Raw genomic sequence first — 19,715 nt, 5'->3', positions numbered from 1 at the left:
TGAAATTTGTATTACTCTTTAGAATAGCTCAGAATTTATTTTAGTCATCAAGGAGAAGGAATATTGTCACCTAGGTTTTCCACCCCTCCCTCTTCCTTTCTTTCTTTTATTCCTCATTTGCTGTCTGGGAAGACTGGGAAAAAAATAGCTGTTCTACGAATTTCCTCAGCTCTAGTCACAAGAAAGTCTCAGTAATTGAATTCCCACTGTTACACAAAAAAATGTGTAGAGAACATAAGGTAGTTGAAGGATTAGGAAGGAATATTTAGAAATCCTATGATAAGCACAGTACATAGCCTTTAAAATTTCACTTATAGCCTGATATCAGACCACCTTTGCAGCCAGTGAACACCCTGCTTTTCAAGTTGCAAATTTAACTTTGGCTTCTGTCTTCACATCTTACAGCAAAGCGTCCTTTCCAAAACTGTTATGTGTGCACCGAGTGACAGTGCTGCTTTGCAGCCACTGTAGCGTTAGTAAATGGACTTAAACAGATGGTATCACAAAGGGATCAGAGGTAAATTAGTATTCCTACGTGTCTTGTTAGACTATAATGTTGCATGAAAAATACTACCAGATCCCCTGTCCAAAGAGGATAGGCACATCTTTTATTTAAAAAATGCTTTGTGAAAATTAAAAAAAAAGCCTCATTGGAGACTTTAAGGACTTTCTGTCATTGGGTATTCTTTCTTTAACTAAAAGTAATTGTATAGACTGGCTACAGTGTGTATATTTGTATCTTATTTTCCACATTTTATAATTTTTCAGATGTAGGGGCCCAAAAAGCATTATTTTTGGAAGCATATTTTATGTAAATTATTTGAAAATTTGAAAATTTTTCAGAACCTTCACATTTTATTGTGATCTCATGCTTAAAATTTTACCGTACCTTTTATATCACATTCAAAAATTACTGTGTGTTTTTAAAGAATGCTATTTAAAGAGACTTTCCTAATATTTCACTCTCGTGCCCTTCATCTTTGATTTTTGGTTTGTTTTGGTCTCCAAGGAGACTTGACGTTTAAAAAGGAGATGTCCCTTAAAAAAAAAAGATACCTTATTTGCCCCTTATTCTATAAAATGGGGAGGGAAAATGGGGGTTAATTTGGTAACTGTGGTGGATCTCAGCTTCTGCACTGTGTGACAAACCAGGCTGTTCCAGGGGACAGTTGCCTCTGTCACATGCAGACGTTGCACTGTCCTTCCACTCGCCCTGCTGGCTTCCTCCTCCTAAGTTGGCAGGGTGTCGCAGATGACAAGTTTCCTGCTCTTCTGGCACTTCGGAGACCAGAATTTGTGTTGGTCCCAATCCTTTGGCAGCTCATGAGAGAAGGCTGCAGAAGGGAGGGAGCAGACACACGGTGTCTGGTGTTCCCGGTACTCTTCAGTTGGTTGGCTGCCCAGTTCAGGAGCAGTGGTTTTATCCCTGCCTAGGCCCAGGGCCAGGCCAGGAAGGGAATGAACACCGGTAGTAATTTCTGCCCTTGGGACATCATAAATAAAAACTATTTTAAATATTTTACATCCTGTCAAGTTTGTAAAATATCGATGCTTTTAGGGTTTTTTGCTAGTACATTAATTTTGAAGCGTAAAGAAAGATTCCGGGTGCACAGGGGTCTTGTGGAAGTGGTTTGTTGGTGCAGGCCACATTAACTGGACATGGTTAATACATAGAGTTTACCACAGAAGGTGATTTATAGCCAAGCTCAGTTCACAGACAGTTTATGAGAAACAGATCCCTGGAACTAACTCATCATTTTTTTGTTTACTTTTTTCTTTTTACCTGGAGTTTCAAAAATGAGGTGACTTTGTATATTCCTCTTGGACACTTTGAAAGGGAAGAGGCTTTCCTCCTTGATTTTTTAGGTGGTAGGAAAAGGGGATGCTAACTTTTTCTTTCAGCTCAAGAAAGGCATGAAACTAATTTCTTATGTTTTCTGCTCTCCTCTCTTCTGTTCCCGAGTATCATACTTCATCTCTGCCACAACAGTTATTGGGTTTTCTGGGCAGTAGTAGCAGAGAAAATTGACAAAATAATTTAATGCTGCCCTGTAAGTTCTGGAAGAAGGAGGATTGTCTTTGCCTTTGCCTTTCGGAGTCCCGGCAGCAATGCAGAAATACTTCGAGAACTCTGTTCAATTTTACTTTTTCTGTTTAGAAAGCTTTAAAACAAAACCAAGACAGACAATTCTGCCAGTTTAATTGAATAGCTTCAGGTCTCTCTACATGATTGAGCATATTTTCTTGCTAATCTCATAAGGTCCTCAAATGTATCTGCATATAAATGAGGAATTGTGTGCATGTGTACACGTGTGTATATGTGCGTATGTGTACATATAGTTCTTAAAACTCTAAAAACTTTTTTTTTCTTTTCTTCTTCTCTTATAAAATGAAGAATTGCCTCTTGCTCTCAGTATGTAAGTTCTGTACTTCGGCAGAGCAGGGGAAGCTGATAATGAGTTGGTAACATCCTGCAGTTAGGTAGTTTCCCTAAAGGAGAAAGAAGAACTATAATTACCTGTTCTATTTTAAGCAGGTGATTTTGAAAAGTGACCAAGCCATGGACTGTTTCAAGAGAGGCATTGGGAGGTTGGGATGGCATTTTAATAGGCCGAATGCCATCTGCTTCAGCAATTTGTAACGTTTTGTCATTGACAACTGTAGAGGAATGAGGCAGTCTATTTTGGTGGAATGGACAGATTTCTGTCCATCTGTGCTTGTATTACAGCATGTCACTTATACTTTAGATCTGCATAGCTCTGAGCCAAGATAGAAGCCACAGCAAGGTCAAGAGGTGGAGAAGCCTGTCAGCGTGTTCTGTCTCTAATGATATGACAACTGCAAATTGGTGCTTCAAGCACAGCCTGGAGGCAGTCATTATGTTGGGCCTTGAAGCTCAGCTTTCTCTAATATTGTTTCAAAGGAAAACGCTAACTTCAGATGCTTCTGATTAACCAAGAGTTTAATCTCTTGTAGTTTAAAGTCAGCTTCATTCCTGTGTTTCTTCAAAAGAAAAAAGCCTGGGGGTAAAAAAAAAAAAAAAATCATTGTTAGAAGGTTGTCCATAGATTTGTACTGTTGTTTTCCATGAAAAAAATGGATGCTACTTCTTTCCAATGGCTGAATTAGATAGCTTTGCTATATTTCAAGCCTTTTTTCCCTCTCTGCATCAATGCATCTGCTGTCTTTTCCTCTCTTGTTTTCTTTTTAAGTTTACACAAAGCAATTGGGTTAATATTTTTATGAGACTAGACAGCTGACCCTGGCAGGTCCTTAAAGATATGCTGTTCTTCCTCTGTTTCTCTAGTGCCTACCAAATCGTTGTTGAGGAGCTGCATCCACACCGAACAAAGCGAGAAACGGGTGCCATGGAGTGCTACCAAATCCCCGTCACATATCAGACCGCTCTTAGTGGGGGGTCACCATATTACTTTGCTGCTGAGCTGCCCCCAGGAAACCTGCCAGAGCCAGCACCCTTTACCGTGGGTGACAACAGGACTTACCAGGGTTTCTGGAACCCGCCGCTGGCTCCTCGGAAAGGCTACAACATCTATTTCCAGGCCATGAGCAGTGTTGAGAAGGTAAGTGCCAACCACACCTTTCTCCTGCAAGGAGTCAAAGACATGCCTGTGGTGACAATTAGGACTGCCGGAGTTGGATGTAGTTTGGTGTTGGCAGTGGCACTGCTGTAATCTGGTCCATGCTGTGACAGTATGGCAGCATGCCAGTCACATTTCACACCACCTTTGTATTATAGTAACTGCTACTAGATGAAAGTTTAATACATCTTGTAGTAATCACCTGAGTGAAGTCATTTCAGTGCTGGGACTCTACCTCCTCAGTAAATAACATCCACAGCCCTTTCCCAAGTTCTCAGTACTTGCACACTTCAGAAGATTAAATTACTGCAGGATAAACAGAATGTGGGCTGCTCAGTGGGCTAATAAAACTTTACAAACTTTTTGAGACTCTTGCACTGAACATCAAATAAAAAGCAAAAATTTGCTTGAGTAAAAATAACCTCAAGCCCATGGTGTGTTTTCGAGAGCCTTTCTGAAAAGGTGTGCTTGAGGCTTGCTCCACTGCTGTGCAGTAGTAAGAGTATGGTTGTCACTCACCTTCATTACCTCCTTGGTGTTTCATTTTTAACTGTGTTGCTGAGTGCTGTTGCTGGCTCTCTATACATATGGGAGGGGAAAAAGTGCCGGGGAGGGAGGTTCCGGGTGGGAAGAACAACTGTGGCTCTGCAAACCCTGTGCTGTCACTCTTGAATGGTTTTTCCTCTCATAAATGAAAAATGGGGAAGGGGAAGATGATCAGTTAGGAGGGAAAATGTGCTAGGCACAGAAGCTTCAGATATTTAAAAATTTAAATTTTTTATTTAGAGTTTAGAAAACTGAAGGAAATTGCTGTAATATATCCCTAAGAGTCTTCATAGGAAGTGTCCAGGCAGGTCAGAAAGGAACTGCCTGACAGACAGGTAGATCAATAGCCACTGAGGCTCACCAGAGCCATCGGAAAGGATCAGAAGCCATGTTTATCCTCACATTTGGGTCTCTGCCATGACTAAACAAATCCTAGCTAACAGGTGGCCTTGCATTGGAGCCCCTTGAAGAAAAACTCACCTTCTACCTATGGTTATGAAAATTGCATATGCATCAAGTCAGAATGGGGACGAAGCAGGAGCTAATAAAACCATACTGGAACTGCTTGAGACCCAGCTTCCAGAACTACTGGATCTGATGGAAGCTGTTCCTTCTTTGTAGTTCTTATCTATAGACCTGTATGAAGCAAACAAAGCAAAATAAAGGTAGCGGCTAGTCACTCATTTATATTTCCCTCACCTGCTACATATATTCCCTTTGCTTTTGTTGGCTTCCAGCTGACTAAATTGTAAGGAAATTTGTTTCATTCCCCGAGAAGTAAATGGGAGGGAAAAGTAAAACAAAAATATTAAACACAAAAATAGATCTTTATTTTGGCTTTTACATTTTGACAGATAAGTAGAAGATGAGGAAAGAACATGTTATTTTTTACTGTAACTTGATTTCAGTTTGTGAGGGAGTTTAAAATGGTTTTCTCTGGAATGATTTAAAGCTTCAGATCAGATTTCTGTTCCTGGAGTAATTTGGGGGAAGATTCAGGGGGGGTTGCACTGCATTCTGCCAGGACAGAGATCTAGTGGTTGTAAGATAACCTCTGAGCTGCAGAATATTTAAACACATGTAAACCAGTGAGATCATCAAAATAGTCAAGGGGAAGTAAAGTATGCTCTGAAATACACTAGTGTTGGGATGAGGGTTATTCCATCATCCTCGCAGATAATCTGAACAAAAGTGGACAAGTAAATCCAGTGACTGGGAGAACGCTAATTAGGTAAGATTATATTGATAAATTTTGTGAGGCTTTCATTTACATTGAAAAGTTGTCTTTATTGTAAGCCTCTATTCATGGCTTTGCTCATTCTTTACAAGCTATGTTTACAAAACAGCATCAACATATTTTACCTGTTGCTCAGGAATCTTCAAGAGGAGAGAGATCCCAGGGATGTATTCGGGGATGGAGTGCTGGGGGTGCAGGACCAGAGGGAGTGTATTTTATAGAATGAAACTGTTACTATATTTTCTAATTCCGTGCTAATATTGTTTAGAGTGATCTAATACAGCAGCAGCTGCATCCTCTCACACAACCTTATGCTATTTCAGTATGTTTGCCTTTAAAATGACTGGACATTGTACAGAAAGGTCAGAAAACCCATTTATGACTGACCATCGTCTGTTCAGATTGTCCAAGCTGTGCATAACCAAGTCATTTCTCTGTCCATTTTTTTGGACTTTCTGCAGTGGGGGATGCGGGGGGGGAAGTAAAATACATAAAAATTGTCTTTGCATGTGCAACTTCTTTTGGAGCACATCATTGTCAAATTACTGTCTCTCCTGGGCACATTATGTAGGTTGTAGATTAACTGTGTCGTATGTGAAGGGATATTTGGCTACTTCTATGCCAATTCCACACTCAGAAGCATGAGGGAGTGTGTTGCTGACGTGCTTCAGGTGACTCTATTCAAGACCATCAGGATGCAGCAAGACAAGTTAGTTTGGAAACAGTGCTGAACAGATGTACCTTCTTTGCTTCATGGTGCTGGTGGAGGTCAACGCTGACTCAGGATTTCTGTGCCATGAAATAACCAGGAGCACCAGTCCTCCCCTTCTCTTTCACTGCACCCTGTCTCTGTATTCTTATGGCATAATTTCCATTTGATTTGAATAATCTGAAATGTGGCTACATCTGGGCTGTCCTGCACCTATTCTCCCCATTGTTATCCTGAATAGTACAGACCAATGTCTAGGTTTCATCCAGCTTTTGTAAAGGCAAAATCACTCAGCTTCCTCCCCTGCTCAGCCCAGAGCCCTGTGTCACCTTGTTACGTTACCCCAGCTGATCAGCAGATCTAGGATGAATTTATGGAGCAGGGAGGGCAAGAAAAAGCAACCTGATCTGACTGTTTTCTTTACTTTTCCCTCCTCAACAGGAAACCAAAACTCAGTGTGTTCGAATAGCTACAAAAGGTAAGAGGTTTGTCCCTCCATGCAAAGTAGCTTTTTTAATGAAATGTGGCATTTCTGTTAAGTGTTTGAACCAAAGCCAGTACTCTCCCTGTATTTAGAACCACTTGATTGTCTTCGAATGTAATGGGCTACTGCTTTTATTCTTTGGTATGAGGCCAAGAGACTACTGTTCTAGCAATACTCAGAATGTAGATAAAATAAGCACTCCTTTTTTTTTTTTTTTTTCCCCCTTTCTGTGGTTTTCAAGATCTGCTTTTAGGCTGCTGGAGCATTGCAAGCGGCAGATAGATGGGCTGGAGACTAGAAAGAGCATGTGGTTAAACTGTTATACTAACAATTATTTCCAAGCAGGGGTGGAAATAATTTAAATGAAGGACATGATAGTTAATTTTCCTAAGTAAGAGCTCCCAGTGTTTGCTAGACATAGGGGAGGGTTGATTTGAGGAAGGCTCGTGTCTTTGATAGCAAGTGAGGCCCAGGGCTAAGACTGACTGCATAGCTGTGAGAATAAATCATATTGACCCCACATACAGTGGGTTAATCACATACCACTCACTCAGAAATGCTGTTTCATCTTCAAATGAGGACTTAGTTGTTCTGCTTATTGTTAACTCTTGCTTTGACTGTATTTATAGCCATTAATTTTCGTTGCTTAACTGTGTCAACATGAGAGTTGTTTGATAGACTCTGGCAGCATAAACAAGAAAGGAGCTTACAAATGCTGACAGACTACTCTGCAGAGGCCCAGCACTACTTACATTGTCTCTTTCTAATTGCATATTAATATTCAGCATAAAAACAACTTTAGATATTAGCAAGTGGGCATTTAAAATACTGCAGTGGCACATCAGCACCATTTTTTCAATTGCTTCTTTCAATTTAAAACTTGTTCCAATTAAAAACTGATGCCCATAATGAGGTGGTAGCAACCAAACGTTTTCCTGAGAAAACAGAAAATAAAATGTACTTCTCAAGACATGTTAATATTTCTGTCAAGTGAGGTAAGCTAATAAAAACAGGAAATTAAAACCATGAGCTAAGTCTTCTGTGAAAAAGTACATCAGCATTATCTTTCTTATGTTTACCTGGCAAGATTAAATGTTTGAATTAAAATATATTTGCATAAACAAATATTTATGTACCACAAGCATGTATTGCTAGGCTTTGAGTCAAGGGAGAGTCTTGAAAGGCTCAGAAGTAACCTAAAGTATGCAGGACTGAGGAAGGAGAAAGCAGTGGTCTCTCTCATCATAAATTTTCTGGATAGTAATAACAAAATAGGGAAGAAATTCCCCTGTCTTAGGAGGAAATTATTTTTCACTTAACCATACTCAGTCCACCGATCTCAAAGCAGTGTTCACAGGAGCAATAGTCCTGTTGGTGGCTGCTTGTATGCCTTCCTCTGATGTAACAGTCACGTTCACCCCAGTGGCTATAATCTGAAGGAAAGGGGAAACGAGTAGCAGGTTTCTTACCATCATGCCATAAATTTTGCCTTTGCCATTCTGGCTAAAGACAAGTTTTCCTGAAGTAACTGCATTGCCTAATATGTCAGTACTATACTCCTTGAACATGGAACTGGAAACCGAAATGTTTTCTCTGACTTTATTTTAATTGATAGATGTGAACTGTGGGGGGGAGGCAACATTAGGAGCAAATGCTTTCTCTTGCTCTGAAGGAGTGCATTTAATAGGGCATCATCACTTCAAAGTCACATACATTCATGCCTCTCAAAGAGTTACACTGGTATTCTAAATAATTTTTTTAAAGCTGATACTCAAATTTTTTCTCATTGTGGTATTTTTTTTACAATGAAAACATTTGTTGTACTTGAAGAAAAGTATACTTAATATATTGGTTTATGTGTATGTTCATCTGGTTATGCTGACTTTTTTCGTAGTGTGTAAGTTTGCTTTAAATCATTGACCTCAGAAGCATCTGGTTACATTTGTAATATATTCATAGAGAAAAGAGGACCGTCTCACCTTACCTAATGCACCCCAGTAAAGCTAACGTACCCTTTTAAAATCCAGCAAATTGTCTAAACTATGTATTCAGTTATAAAAGTAGTGCATAGTTCTGTGCCATCTCCTGTGTCTTGAAGGAGCCTACAGCTGGCAAAACCAATTAAAAATCATAAAGATCTGGGGTGGAAGGGTGCAGGGGGGAATGACATTAAAGGTGCATGTAAAGGCAAGACAAAATTTCCCTGGTAGTGAAGTTCAGTATTACCAGCAAAGGTACTTTCTCATTTTTGTCTCGTTCAAGGGGCTGGTGTTATCTACTGTGTATATTCACACTGATAAGATGTAAAGATGGAAAAAAAAATATGGTAGTAAAGTCATGGTTTGGTGCTGGAGAAGTTCATATCCCTGAAATTATAATCTTGATAATTTAACTTTCTTAGATATGTTATTTTTCTGACTAATTTTTTGTTTGCTTGGGCCGTTCCCTATTAACATAATTTACATTTTAATGCATAAGGGATTTTGCACATATCATTCCCTTGGGTTGCCTTCTACCTTTGAGAATTGGTGGAATAGTTTGTTTATTGGTGTCAAACTAATGAAAGTCAGCAAATTTAAATTGAAGTGCTCATACTTTTTCACTCCGTATTGCCAGGTGCAGTGTTTTCATGTGCTTCTGATAACAAAATGCACTGAAGTGTGAACTCATCTAAAAGATGGTGCCAAATCATGACTAAAGTATGTTGCTGCTTTTGGTGTGTCTTGAAAAAATGTTTTGAGAGTAAACTGAGAGGCTTACTAGTGTCTGGTGTATTAAAATACACTGAGTTAATTTTTCATGGAAGAAAATACTGGAACAGCACCAGATTAAAAAGTCCTCTCCTGAGCAGTTCCTGTGTACTTGCAGATGAAAGATGAATGCCAGAGTGATTCTTTGATGCCCCTGATTTAAAGTAATAATAGGTTTCCCCCTTTATCTGGACACCTATTTCCACAAAGCTTGTAAGAATTTAATGACTTTGTGACTTTTGCCCTTCTGCAGATCAGACTGAATTGGCCAAGGGAGTCCCAAGTTATTAGATGTGGCAAGAGGGTATGAAAGTTGCACACATGTACACAATCTGTTCACATAAGCTTTGATTCTTGAGGAAACCAGGTTAAAAATAACTTCTTGTGACACAGGTGGTGGGTAGGACATACCTAAAGCACCATATCCATTACAAGTGTAGCCCAGAAAATTTATGAACTGTGAATCATTTTAATACCTTGGACACTTTTAGCCAATACTGCTTTCCTCTGTCAACCTGAATTCCCTTCCCATTCAGATCCTCTTAGTAACCATTAATCAGCATCATTTAAAAAAAAAAAAAAAAAAAAAAAACACAAAAAACCAACAGTTGATTGTTCTCTACCTCATTATTTTTCAAATCTAGGTAGTAACATTACCCAGTCACTAATAGTCTGGTTTTCCACACATAGTAGCTGAAGAAGGAGGAAAACAAAATCTTGTTTTCTGAAGTGCAGAGAAGGGTACAGAGACTGACGTAATAGGTCAGATGTTCATTAGAAACAGAAAGATGGAATTATGCTAGGAAATGTGTGTTACTTGCCAAAAAAAAAAAAGTGTTATATATAATTTCCTAAAGAAAGTTCTCAAACTTCCTAAAGCTAGTTTGGTAAGGCAGAGTTCAACCAGTCTGAAACATGCTCATGTATCAATGAATACATGATAACTGAACCTGCCTAACCAAAGTATTGCTAGAGAAGTGAATAAAATATGTGTGATTCCCATAGCATGCACTTCAGAGTAACACACGATGTTGATGACTGATCAGTCACATCTTGGAGTTGAGTCTGACTGTGTAGAACTTTGAATGGGTTGCCACTTGCATACAATGTTGACATTTCATTTTACAGTCTAAAATGCTATCAGCTGCAAAGGGAATGAAACCAGATTAACATGGGCAGAGAAGAGTGATGCTTCAAATTATTTAACGTGTAAATAGACATTTAAGAGGACAGAAGGGACAGCAGAGCTGTTATTAAGCAGAGACTATATGAAGCTGACATTTCTGACAGTTTTTAGGCTGCCAAGTTTGAGGCTAACACTGATTTACGTGTATTCTTTTGTTTTGTTTAGGGGACTAGAGAAAAATACTGAAATTTGATTAGAAGAAGTGTACTGTGTCAGTAAATAAAGAAGCGGTGGGCCTGGCAGCTCTATCCCAAAGTAGTTAGAAGGAATAAATGAAGTCCAAGGTTCCTCACTCCGCATTTAAAACATGAACTTCTTCACCTCCAAATTTATTTTCCCTTGTGGTTTTCATTTGTATTATTAGTTCAGGCAGTGTAGAACTTCTCTATCTCTATGCACGTTTGGTTCATACAGATGGATGAAAATGCCATTTGAGATGATGCGCATCTGGAAGTAATTGTGAAATAGCAGAAAATTACTTTTTAATCTGATTTGAGGAATAAAAAGGTCTGGGTGGTAACATTTCAACTGCAAGTGTGCATTTAGTCCACCATCATTATTGCTCTGAATTCATTCCCACAGCAGCTGGGGATTGATCCAAAGGCCTTTGATGTCAATGGGAGTCCTTCCACTGACATTAATGTGCTTTGGATTAGGTCTTTAGAAGTCATAAATCTGTCTAGACCATAATTATTTCCTTGAAATTGTTCCTGATGATGTCTCTGCTCTTAGGGAAATTTGTGAAAGTCAAATCACCTCCTGTAGCAGGATGCTCAAATATGTCTGTTACTGATTAATGCACAAATAAGGGAAGATGTCAGATGCTAAATGTATATGAAACGAAGTTTCTCTCACTGTTGTTTTTATGGTTGGATCAGTGCTCCTACAATGACTTTTAGCTGTAGCATCATAATAGGCACTGGTGACCTAAGTGGCAATATAAATTTAGAGAAGAATGCAGATATTGCCTAAGTCACATCTTTCTTTTCACTCATTCATTGGAAAAAGCTGTTAATATGTTTAAACTTCAGTGGTCTTTTGCATAATGTCTTTTATCTCACAAAGAGGAGATTTTAACTGCCTTGCTGAGCTTTCCAAAGATGGAAACAAAATATTAGCATGGCATATTTTCCTCTTTTGTATGTGAAACTACAGTAGCTCACTGAGCAACCACATCTGCCAGTTCTGGTAAGTGATACCTTCGGTTGCAAATAAAAAATTGAATGATCCTTTGATGGAATACTTGATGATGGTTATAAAAAAAGCAGTTATATTAGGGACACCTCAAGATTTCCAGACACAAAACTTATAATGTGAGTACTTTCGTATATGTGTGGAATCATGGAATTCAATTACAAAAATTTTATTAGATTAAAAAGGAATTTAATGTAACAACAGCATTTATCAGGTGAAGCTACCTGATTGATATGCATGGAACAACAATTTTCAGAGAATGTATTTCCCATTCTTTATTATAAGGCACCAAAGAGAAGTACTCTTTTCTGCTTGTTGCTTGACATCTTTAAGAAATAAGGGGTCCTTCTGAGGGTAACAGCAAAAAACTCTGAATTACCTGATGTTTTTTTATGTGTATGACTTTGCCTGAGCTGAACCATTTATTTTAACTGTATTTGAGAATTATTATTATTAGAAGTATTTTCTAGTTTTTGGCCACTTTTCCAAGTCTTCAGGAATATGGGTTTATTACTATGTTTTGAAAGAGTAGTTGACTGCTTTTGGTCAGAAGAGTTTCATGGATGAGTAAATCTAGTAAATACAATTGATATATCTAATTGCTTTACTGGAGAACTTTAGTTTTAAATACTTGCTTAGTGAGTAAGTGTATTACATGCAAACATTCTTTTATTAAATTTAGTTTGGTTGTGAAAGATAGCTTTTTTAAAATCATTAAGTTTTAAATCAGTAAGAGGAAACACTAGTGATACATTTCAGTGTTTTCAAAAAATCAACCATTAGAATGAAGATATTTTGAGTCCTAAGATATAACAAATATTAGCTTTCCTGACTTTGAAATGTTTTGGTATTTCTTTTGGCCTAGATACTTAAAAAATTACTTTGTGCAGATGCTGTAAGCAGATTTAAATCTTAGGAACCTTAAAGGCTTCCTAAAGAATAAGAATTTTAAAAGTAAGAATTCAGGTAGAGGATTCTAGTTAATATTTAAATATTAGAGAATGAATGTTGATACATTATCTTGCTCTAAGTGAAGGATCAGCATCTTAACATATATGTTCTTTTAGGAGGTGCCTGGTTTCTTAGGTCTCTCCAGCTATTATGAATATCATTTCATTAATCAGATTGTGGACATTGGATGTTTTGCATCCATTGTTAAAGAATATGGAGACATAAAGGTAGAAATCTATTGATTTTACAAAACCCATTAGACTTTTAACTGCAGTATAAAATCCTTGATTCCCCTTATAATAGATATGCAATTAAAAAGAGCATTTAAAATTACTATTTGCTAATAGTGCAGTGGGGTTTTATTTAATTTTACCCCCCCTTTTTTTCTGTTCTTTCATCATTTCTTACTTGCCTTTTTTTATGTCTTCACCTTCTTCGTGTCATTGTAAAATTACAGATGTTTAGAGAAGGTAAACTCTTATCATCACCTGATAGGACTGGCTCATTATCCCTTTTTCACACAGAAAGCCTGTGTCCACTTTGATTTTATATCGTGATTAACTGTACCACTGGATCAAATGGCCCCTTGCAATGCCTGGAGTTGAAGAGTGTGTGAGGTGGAACAGGCAGAAATTGCTGCCTCTAACAGTCTGTCACAGCTTTCTCATGTGCATGCTTGTCCCAGGAGCAATAGGATTTTGGCTTACCTGTGCAGCAGCAGAGCTTTAGAGCAGCCCCATTAAGGGACAGTGCTGTTTCACCTTTTCAAAGAAAGGAGGAGAAAAGAGTCTCTAGGAATTAGTAATTGTGTTTATATCCAGTCAGTAGTCTTCAGTCTGATGTTTTCTCCACATTAGGGGGCATGTCAATACTTACAGTCCAGAGTAGGTTTTGGCATGCATATCACTGAGATGTAAGTTTAATTCTGTACCCAGTAAAGCAGCCAATTGCTGATGCTAGAAATATCCCTACATACCTTACCACCGTTGTTAGTGCCAGTATAGAAACTACAGTTCAAACTGATGAGATCAAAATCAGTCATGATTGAAACTGGTTCCATTAAATGGTGCATTAGATTGGGAAATTTTAATACACACACATTTAGTGGATTTGGAAGTTTGTAGGAAAGTCCCAGATTGTTTGGAAGTGGTAATGAAAACCTGAATGGCACTCCAGTAGTGATGGAATGCTCTGAGCTGTGGATGGTCATCACTGTCCCATAGTTCTGATGTGCTGTCATTACCGAATGGTTGCATTCAATGTTGAAATAGTAGCAGCTTCCTTCCTATACTACAACTTAGCACTGGTCAAGTAAAAAATCATTTATGTGGCAGATTGATGATATAGTCATTAATAAGGAGGAGTTGATGTTGGTAGATCACACATAAGCCAACACAGATAGAAAATCAAATTATTAGAGAGTATGTATGGCTGGTGGTCATAGAGCTAGTGGAAGAAGTGCCTGTCAGCAGCTCATTGCTATCCCTGTTACGAACAACCAGTCTCGCTCAGATTCACCAAAAGAAACTAATTTAACATAGTAAAAATAATTTAAAACATGTCCTAGGTTAGAAGAATTGCATGAGCAGTTCTGAAAGCAGGGTAGAAATGACAGTACATGCTGGAGGAGTAGCGGTGAAAGGCAAGGGGGGGGGGGTTGGTTTTCACCATCTTCAGGTGCAGACAAAAGGTCTTGAGGTCATGTTTAAAACTGCTAGAAGAAATTGAACCTCAAGGTCAAAGCTGCTTCAGTCCAATTACAAAAAACAGACATAAAATGTTATATCAATATGTGATATCTTAGCACAGAGGTGATAATCTTTGCAATTATCCATCCTTGTATTAACAGCTACCTAACACAGATATTTTACATAGAAGACAAAATATTTTTGAGCAATAAAACTGCTCACTGGGCACCTGGACAGGAACGACAAGCAGGACTTTATCTCAGGAAAGAATGATGCCCAAAGAATGCAGAACAACTTCAGCAACATCTGAAACGGAAATGTTCTTACTGAAAACTGTTTACAGCCCTAAAATCAGCATCACTGTGTTTCTCTGTATCTAATCAAACACTTTTAACTAAATGAAAAGAAGTTCCACCTCGTTGTCATGAACATTACAAGGGTTTATTAAACTATTTGCTTGTCATCTCTGACAGAGTGCTAAGTGAAGTTCTACAGCTAGTCATCTAGAAACAAGGAGCTGCACTGCCAAGCGTAGTAGCACTTTGTAAACACTGTCAAATGTGTTGCAGAGCAAGTCAGTATGGTTGATTGGCACTGCTGCCAAATTACTCGAATACAGAGATTGATGCTTTGTCAGCTGTGTAAGGAGACGATGGCTCTGAAGTTCAGGAGCACAAACTGCTTTCTGCTCTGATGGGAAGTTGTGTGCTAACCACAATATTTCTGGAAAGATCCTGACCAGAAACATATTCAGGTGGACCTCGCAGGAGGGACAATCTTTCTAGAAATTGTGTGTTTATCACACATCTGTCTGTCAGAGCAGGAGGCAGTTGCAGGCGTTGTTAAAGTGATTTTTTTTAGACAGGTAAATTCAAAGCATAGGGAACAGAATTACGACCCTGTGTGTGGCTTTCAGTGCTGTTGACTTTGGAAGTGTGTGGAGGCTTTTGTGCAAATTCAGCAGTCTGGAAAGGACTGTGAATATTCTCTGTGCTTCACAGTGACGTGGTGATGAAGGTTCTTGATCAGGATAGACTTCCAGAACCCTTTACTGTCAAAGAGGTCACAAAACAGATTGCATCTTTTGCCACTTCTAATTAACATTTGCTTTGTTGAGTCAACAGGAAAGGTAACCACATTCAATACCATATAGATGCCAGAATATTTAACCTGAACATTAAATCAGAGGTCCCATATCTGCTGACTTGTGTTACTTTCTCTTTGCTGATGACTGAGTATTGGTTATTCACACATATGTAAGCAGGCTACATATTATTGACTGTTTCAGCCCCTCTGCCAAGTGTTTTGGCCAGACCATTAGCACAGAGGAAAAAGAGGTCCTGCTCTAACCTTGCTGTGGTGGAAAATATCCTGAGGCAGTAGTCTGCACTGACAATACACTACAGAAATTTGTGAGAATAGCAATGCTACTTCAGCAGCATACTTTTTTCAAAACACTGTAGTTAATAGCAAAGTCATGCAGGGAATAGCAAAAGCCAATATAGTATTTAGGATGTTAAAGCAGCCTGTCTGAAATAAAAGACATCTGGCTTCAAATAGAAGTAATCATGTATTGTGCATTAGTTGTTGCCACTCTTTCTATGGCTACAAAACTTGGACCGTTTATGGTCGCCACATCGAGCATCCAAAGCATTTCCAATGCACTGCTTTCATGCCTTTGCTGCCATGAAACTGCGGGATTTTACCTTGAATGCTGCACTCCTAAATTGCTGTCATGTTGTCAGCACTGATGCAAGATTATAGGACATCCAGTTATGCCAGACCTAGCTCTCATGTTGGACAGCAGATTGCCCAAAACCGGTTTCTATGGGCAGTTGAAACGCAGAGAAAGGCTCAGAGGTAACATAATGAGGTGGTTAATGGGCAAGTTTAAAGCAAATCCTCAGTTATGTGTCATCAGTTTCACAGTGTGGGAAATGACATCTGAAGATTTTCTGCTCTGGCAAAGAATAGAGACTTACGCCATCATAACATGCAAATAAAATCAGAATGGCGCTGTATGGTATAAGTGAATATGGTAGCGAAACAGATTATATCTGTATACTTCACAGTATCGTGAAAATGGGCCTCTTTCTGGGACGATAAAACCAAGTCCTTATGTACTGATGGAAAACAGGCATCATAATCACTCTTTTCATCCCTGGTGCTACTGTATTTCTGACTTTGCTATTTCAAAAAGGGCTACTTCTGGAAGATATGAATCGTATTTTTTCTAAACACTGGAACAGGTTGTCCAGAGAGGTTGCAGACGCACCATCCCTGGAAACATTCAAGGTCAGGTTGGACGGGACTCTGAGCAACCTGATCTAGTTCAAGACGTCCCTGGTCATTGCAGGGGGGTTGGACTAGATGACTTTTAAAGGTCCCTTCCAACCCAGATAATTCTGTGACATGAAGGTACATTTTTGAAACATTTTCTGATTGTGCATCTTATTGTTGGGACTGTTAGATAATGACAGAAAAAACAAATTGTTGACTATTTGCTGGAAATGTTGAAGGAGTTTTTGCTAATATATCCATGTTTTTAAAAATAGTGAAAGGATAACTCTTCTTCCATATGAGAGAGAGATAGAGTGTAGGATTCTACAATTACAATAATTGGCATTCAGATTGCCTCAATATATGGAAGGCAGTTGATTTGCACAAGTACAGGCATTTTTTAATGTGAACCTTAATTTTTATCTATACTAACACGATCCAGATTATCTGAATTGTCTGCTTGTTTTGTTGACCCATTGCAAAAGAAAATATGTAGTCAAGTAAATCTCAAATTAATCCTTGATCTCTTTCTGATGTCTCAGATTTTACTGAATTGAGACTATGATTCCTGTTTTGAAATGATGGTGCTGCATTCTGTAGAATTTTTTAATAAATTTTATAAGGACTGGTAATTCAACATGCTGTCATTATTTTCTACAGATGTAAACAGATTTTTCTTATAGTTCGTTAGCATTTCTCACTTCTGGAAGTTCATAAAGATTTAATCCTGAAGAATTTAGTATCTGATATTATTCCAAAATTTAGAAAGGTTGTCAGCTAGTTCTCATTGTGCTTGAAATCACTAAGTGATAATGTTTATACAGGGATTTACATCCGTATGTTCATCCTTCATAGCACTTCCTTTTGTACACCTAATGGGTTACCATTCCTTGCCCTGGTGTAAAGGTTTTTAAGATACTGAACTGTGAAACCTGGGCACTGGGTGCTTCATCTGCTCAGTGAAACATCTACAAAGAGCCTCTGTCCTCTGTATCTCAAATGTGATCAAAGATGGCGATTGCTGTATGTAATAATACATTTCATTTTCTACTCACACATTTACAGAAAATTCTGCAGTGTAGATATCAGATAGGAAGGTTCATTTTTCAGATTGTCTGTTGAGGAATATATGTCACAAGTCCCCATGAACAGCTGTCAGATACTAACCATCAGGGTTAGATTGGATTTTTGATCAGTAACTTGAACTGTGGAGCATGCCATTGCTGTTACCAACCACTTACATGTTTCAGCCTAGATCATGCCACACGCTAAGATGAGAAAGGCTGGTGGCTATTTGCAGCAGTCACTACCTATTTGTAAATCTACCGAGTTCTTATTTTGCTTTTGAACAGAATTTAGAAACCCTCATTCTACATAAGTAGCTGGCAGTTTAGGGACGGAGAGATGGCAAACTGAATCTCATTATATGCTTGTCCAAATATGAAAGCTGGTAATCTGGTTGCCTTTGTATAAAAAGATATTGCTTACTCGGCATAAGCTCTAAAGCATGATGTTACTTAGCCAAATCAAATAGCTTTACTAATATAGATTGAATACAAACTAAACTGAAGAGCTTTCTCAGGCTCAGAAAGTGGAATCAATTTGTGCATGCAGAGAATCGAGTAACAGAAATTGTAACTTCCTGGATGTCCCTTTTTGAGTAGTAGTGGTGAAATTCAGACAGTAAAATTTTATATCCATGGAACAGAAGCAGTGGAAAGTATTTTTCCAAATCGTTTTGGGAAGCACAAATCTTTTACACTTTAAAGTAACCCATTCAAAGAACTGTTTTGGATGAATGCAAACAATTACTTAGGTAAAACAATTTGGTTTGCTGAAGGAGGAGGTCTGTAGTGCTTGAGTAGATCATAATGTGACATGATGGATCATAGGCACACAGCATGGCAGCATTTGGAAGACAGGGGGTTGACTTGCCGAAGCTCAGCTGCAGGAAGGCCTGTTCGTGTGGCAGGCCTCCTGAGTCATCTTGCATTTATGATTAGAAGAGCTCAGCAGAGCCCTTGTTCTTCTGCGATAGCATAGCTGAATAGTGTTTCAAGTATAGTCTGAGGATGTTGGACCTCTAGATGTAATGGCTGACTGCTGACCCAGCTGTTGGACCTGAACCTGATAGACTTTTGTATGAACTAATGCCTAGAGCTTGGAGAAGGAGAGGACCAGCCACCTGGGTGCCGTGGCTGCCTGCGCCTACAGCAAGTATGCACTGCCTCATCTGCCACCAGCCAGCCCGTGGGGGTGATAAGCTGTTTGGGCAGATATGTAGCACATTGTGCATAGCTGGGGCCACACAATAAACCTGTCGGGAACCTGACTGCGGGATGTAGCCCCTGTCACTGCTGAAGTGGGGTCATGATGCCAGAACAATGGAGCCCTGATTGCTATAATTACTCATTCTGAGATTTGGGAAAATTAGAATGTGTCCATATGCTGAACAAGACACTTGACTAGTCTTTCAAAACTATCAAACCAAGTGACAGCTGCTTTTTTCAAGTGATAAAATTTCTTAAAATATTACTCCTTCAATGTTTGAGCTGCTTGCTCAACCTCTCTTCAAAGCAAAACATATCAGCTGTACAGCATGCTCCAGTCAGCCATGTATGGAGGCTCCTTGAGCCCAACCTAATACAGAAGAATTTAATCATGCCAAAATTTGTCATTGCCATCGCTGGCCACAACATAATAAGAAATGCAGTATTTGTCTTAAGATTTGTTAGGTTAAAGGGGAAATATAACCATGCAGGCTAAACTGACAGTAAGTCCTTTATCTTTTCTCTCCTTTCTCAAGATGTATCTATTGCCTGTTTGAACATGGTTAAGGTAGTTAGAACCAATTTATGTTGTGGTATAAATGTTTGAGACCGAAACATAAATGAAACATCCCTAAACCAGAAGCTAAGTACAGATATAAGGTACATTTCTTTTGCCAGCTCTGAAACTGGCTATTGTGTTGTTTTAAATTCATTTTTTATGAGAACAGGTACTCTCAACCATTTTCCTATCCTGCTGGTGTTTGTGTAACATTAATTTTGAGAACTATGTGGTCTTTGTCTCCTGAATGAATGTCTAACTA

The 19,715-nt window shown here is 38.6% G+C and overlaps 1 protein-coding gene across 7 annotated transcripts in view; it reads left to right on the top strand.

Moving 5' to 3' along the window:
• Nucleotides 1–19,715, top strand: part of PTPRK (protein tyrosine phosphatase receptor type K) — a 418,363-nt gene that overhangs the window by 341,357 nt on the left and 57,291 nt on the right. For all 7 annotated transcript variants that reach the window (XM_074862468.1, XM_074862473.1, XM_074862472.1 and 4 more), the window contains exons 12-13: nucleotides 3,308–3,581; nucleotides 6,533–6,569. In XM_074862468.1, the coding sequence (XP_074718569.1) occupies nucleotides 3,308–3,581; nucleotides 6,533–6,569 (311 nt within the window). The remainder of the gene's footprint in view (nucleotides 1–3,307; nucleotides 3,582–6,532; nucleotides 6,570–19,715) is intronic.

The sequence above is a fragment of the Strix uralensis genome, chromosome 3 (assembly GCF_047716275.1).
Source record: "Strix uralensis isolate ZFMK-TIS-50842 chromosome 3, bStrUra1, whole genome shotgun sequence".
NCBI lineage: Eukaryota > Metazoa > Chordata > Aves > Strigiformes > Strigidae > Strix > Strix uralensis.
Note: the sequence above shows the minus strand (reverse complement) of the source record. Positions and strands in the feature narration are given on the sequence as shown.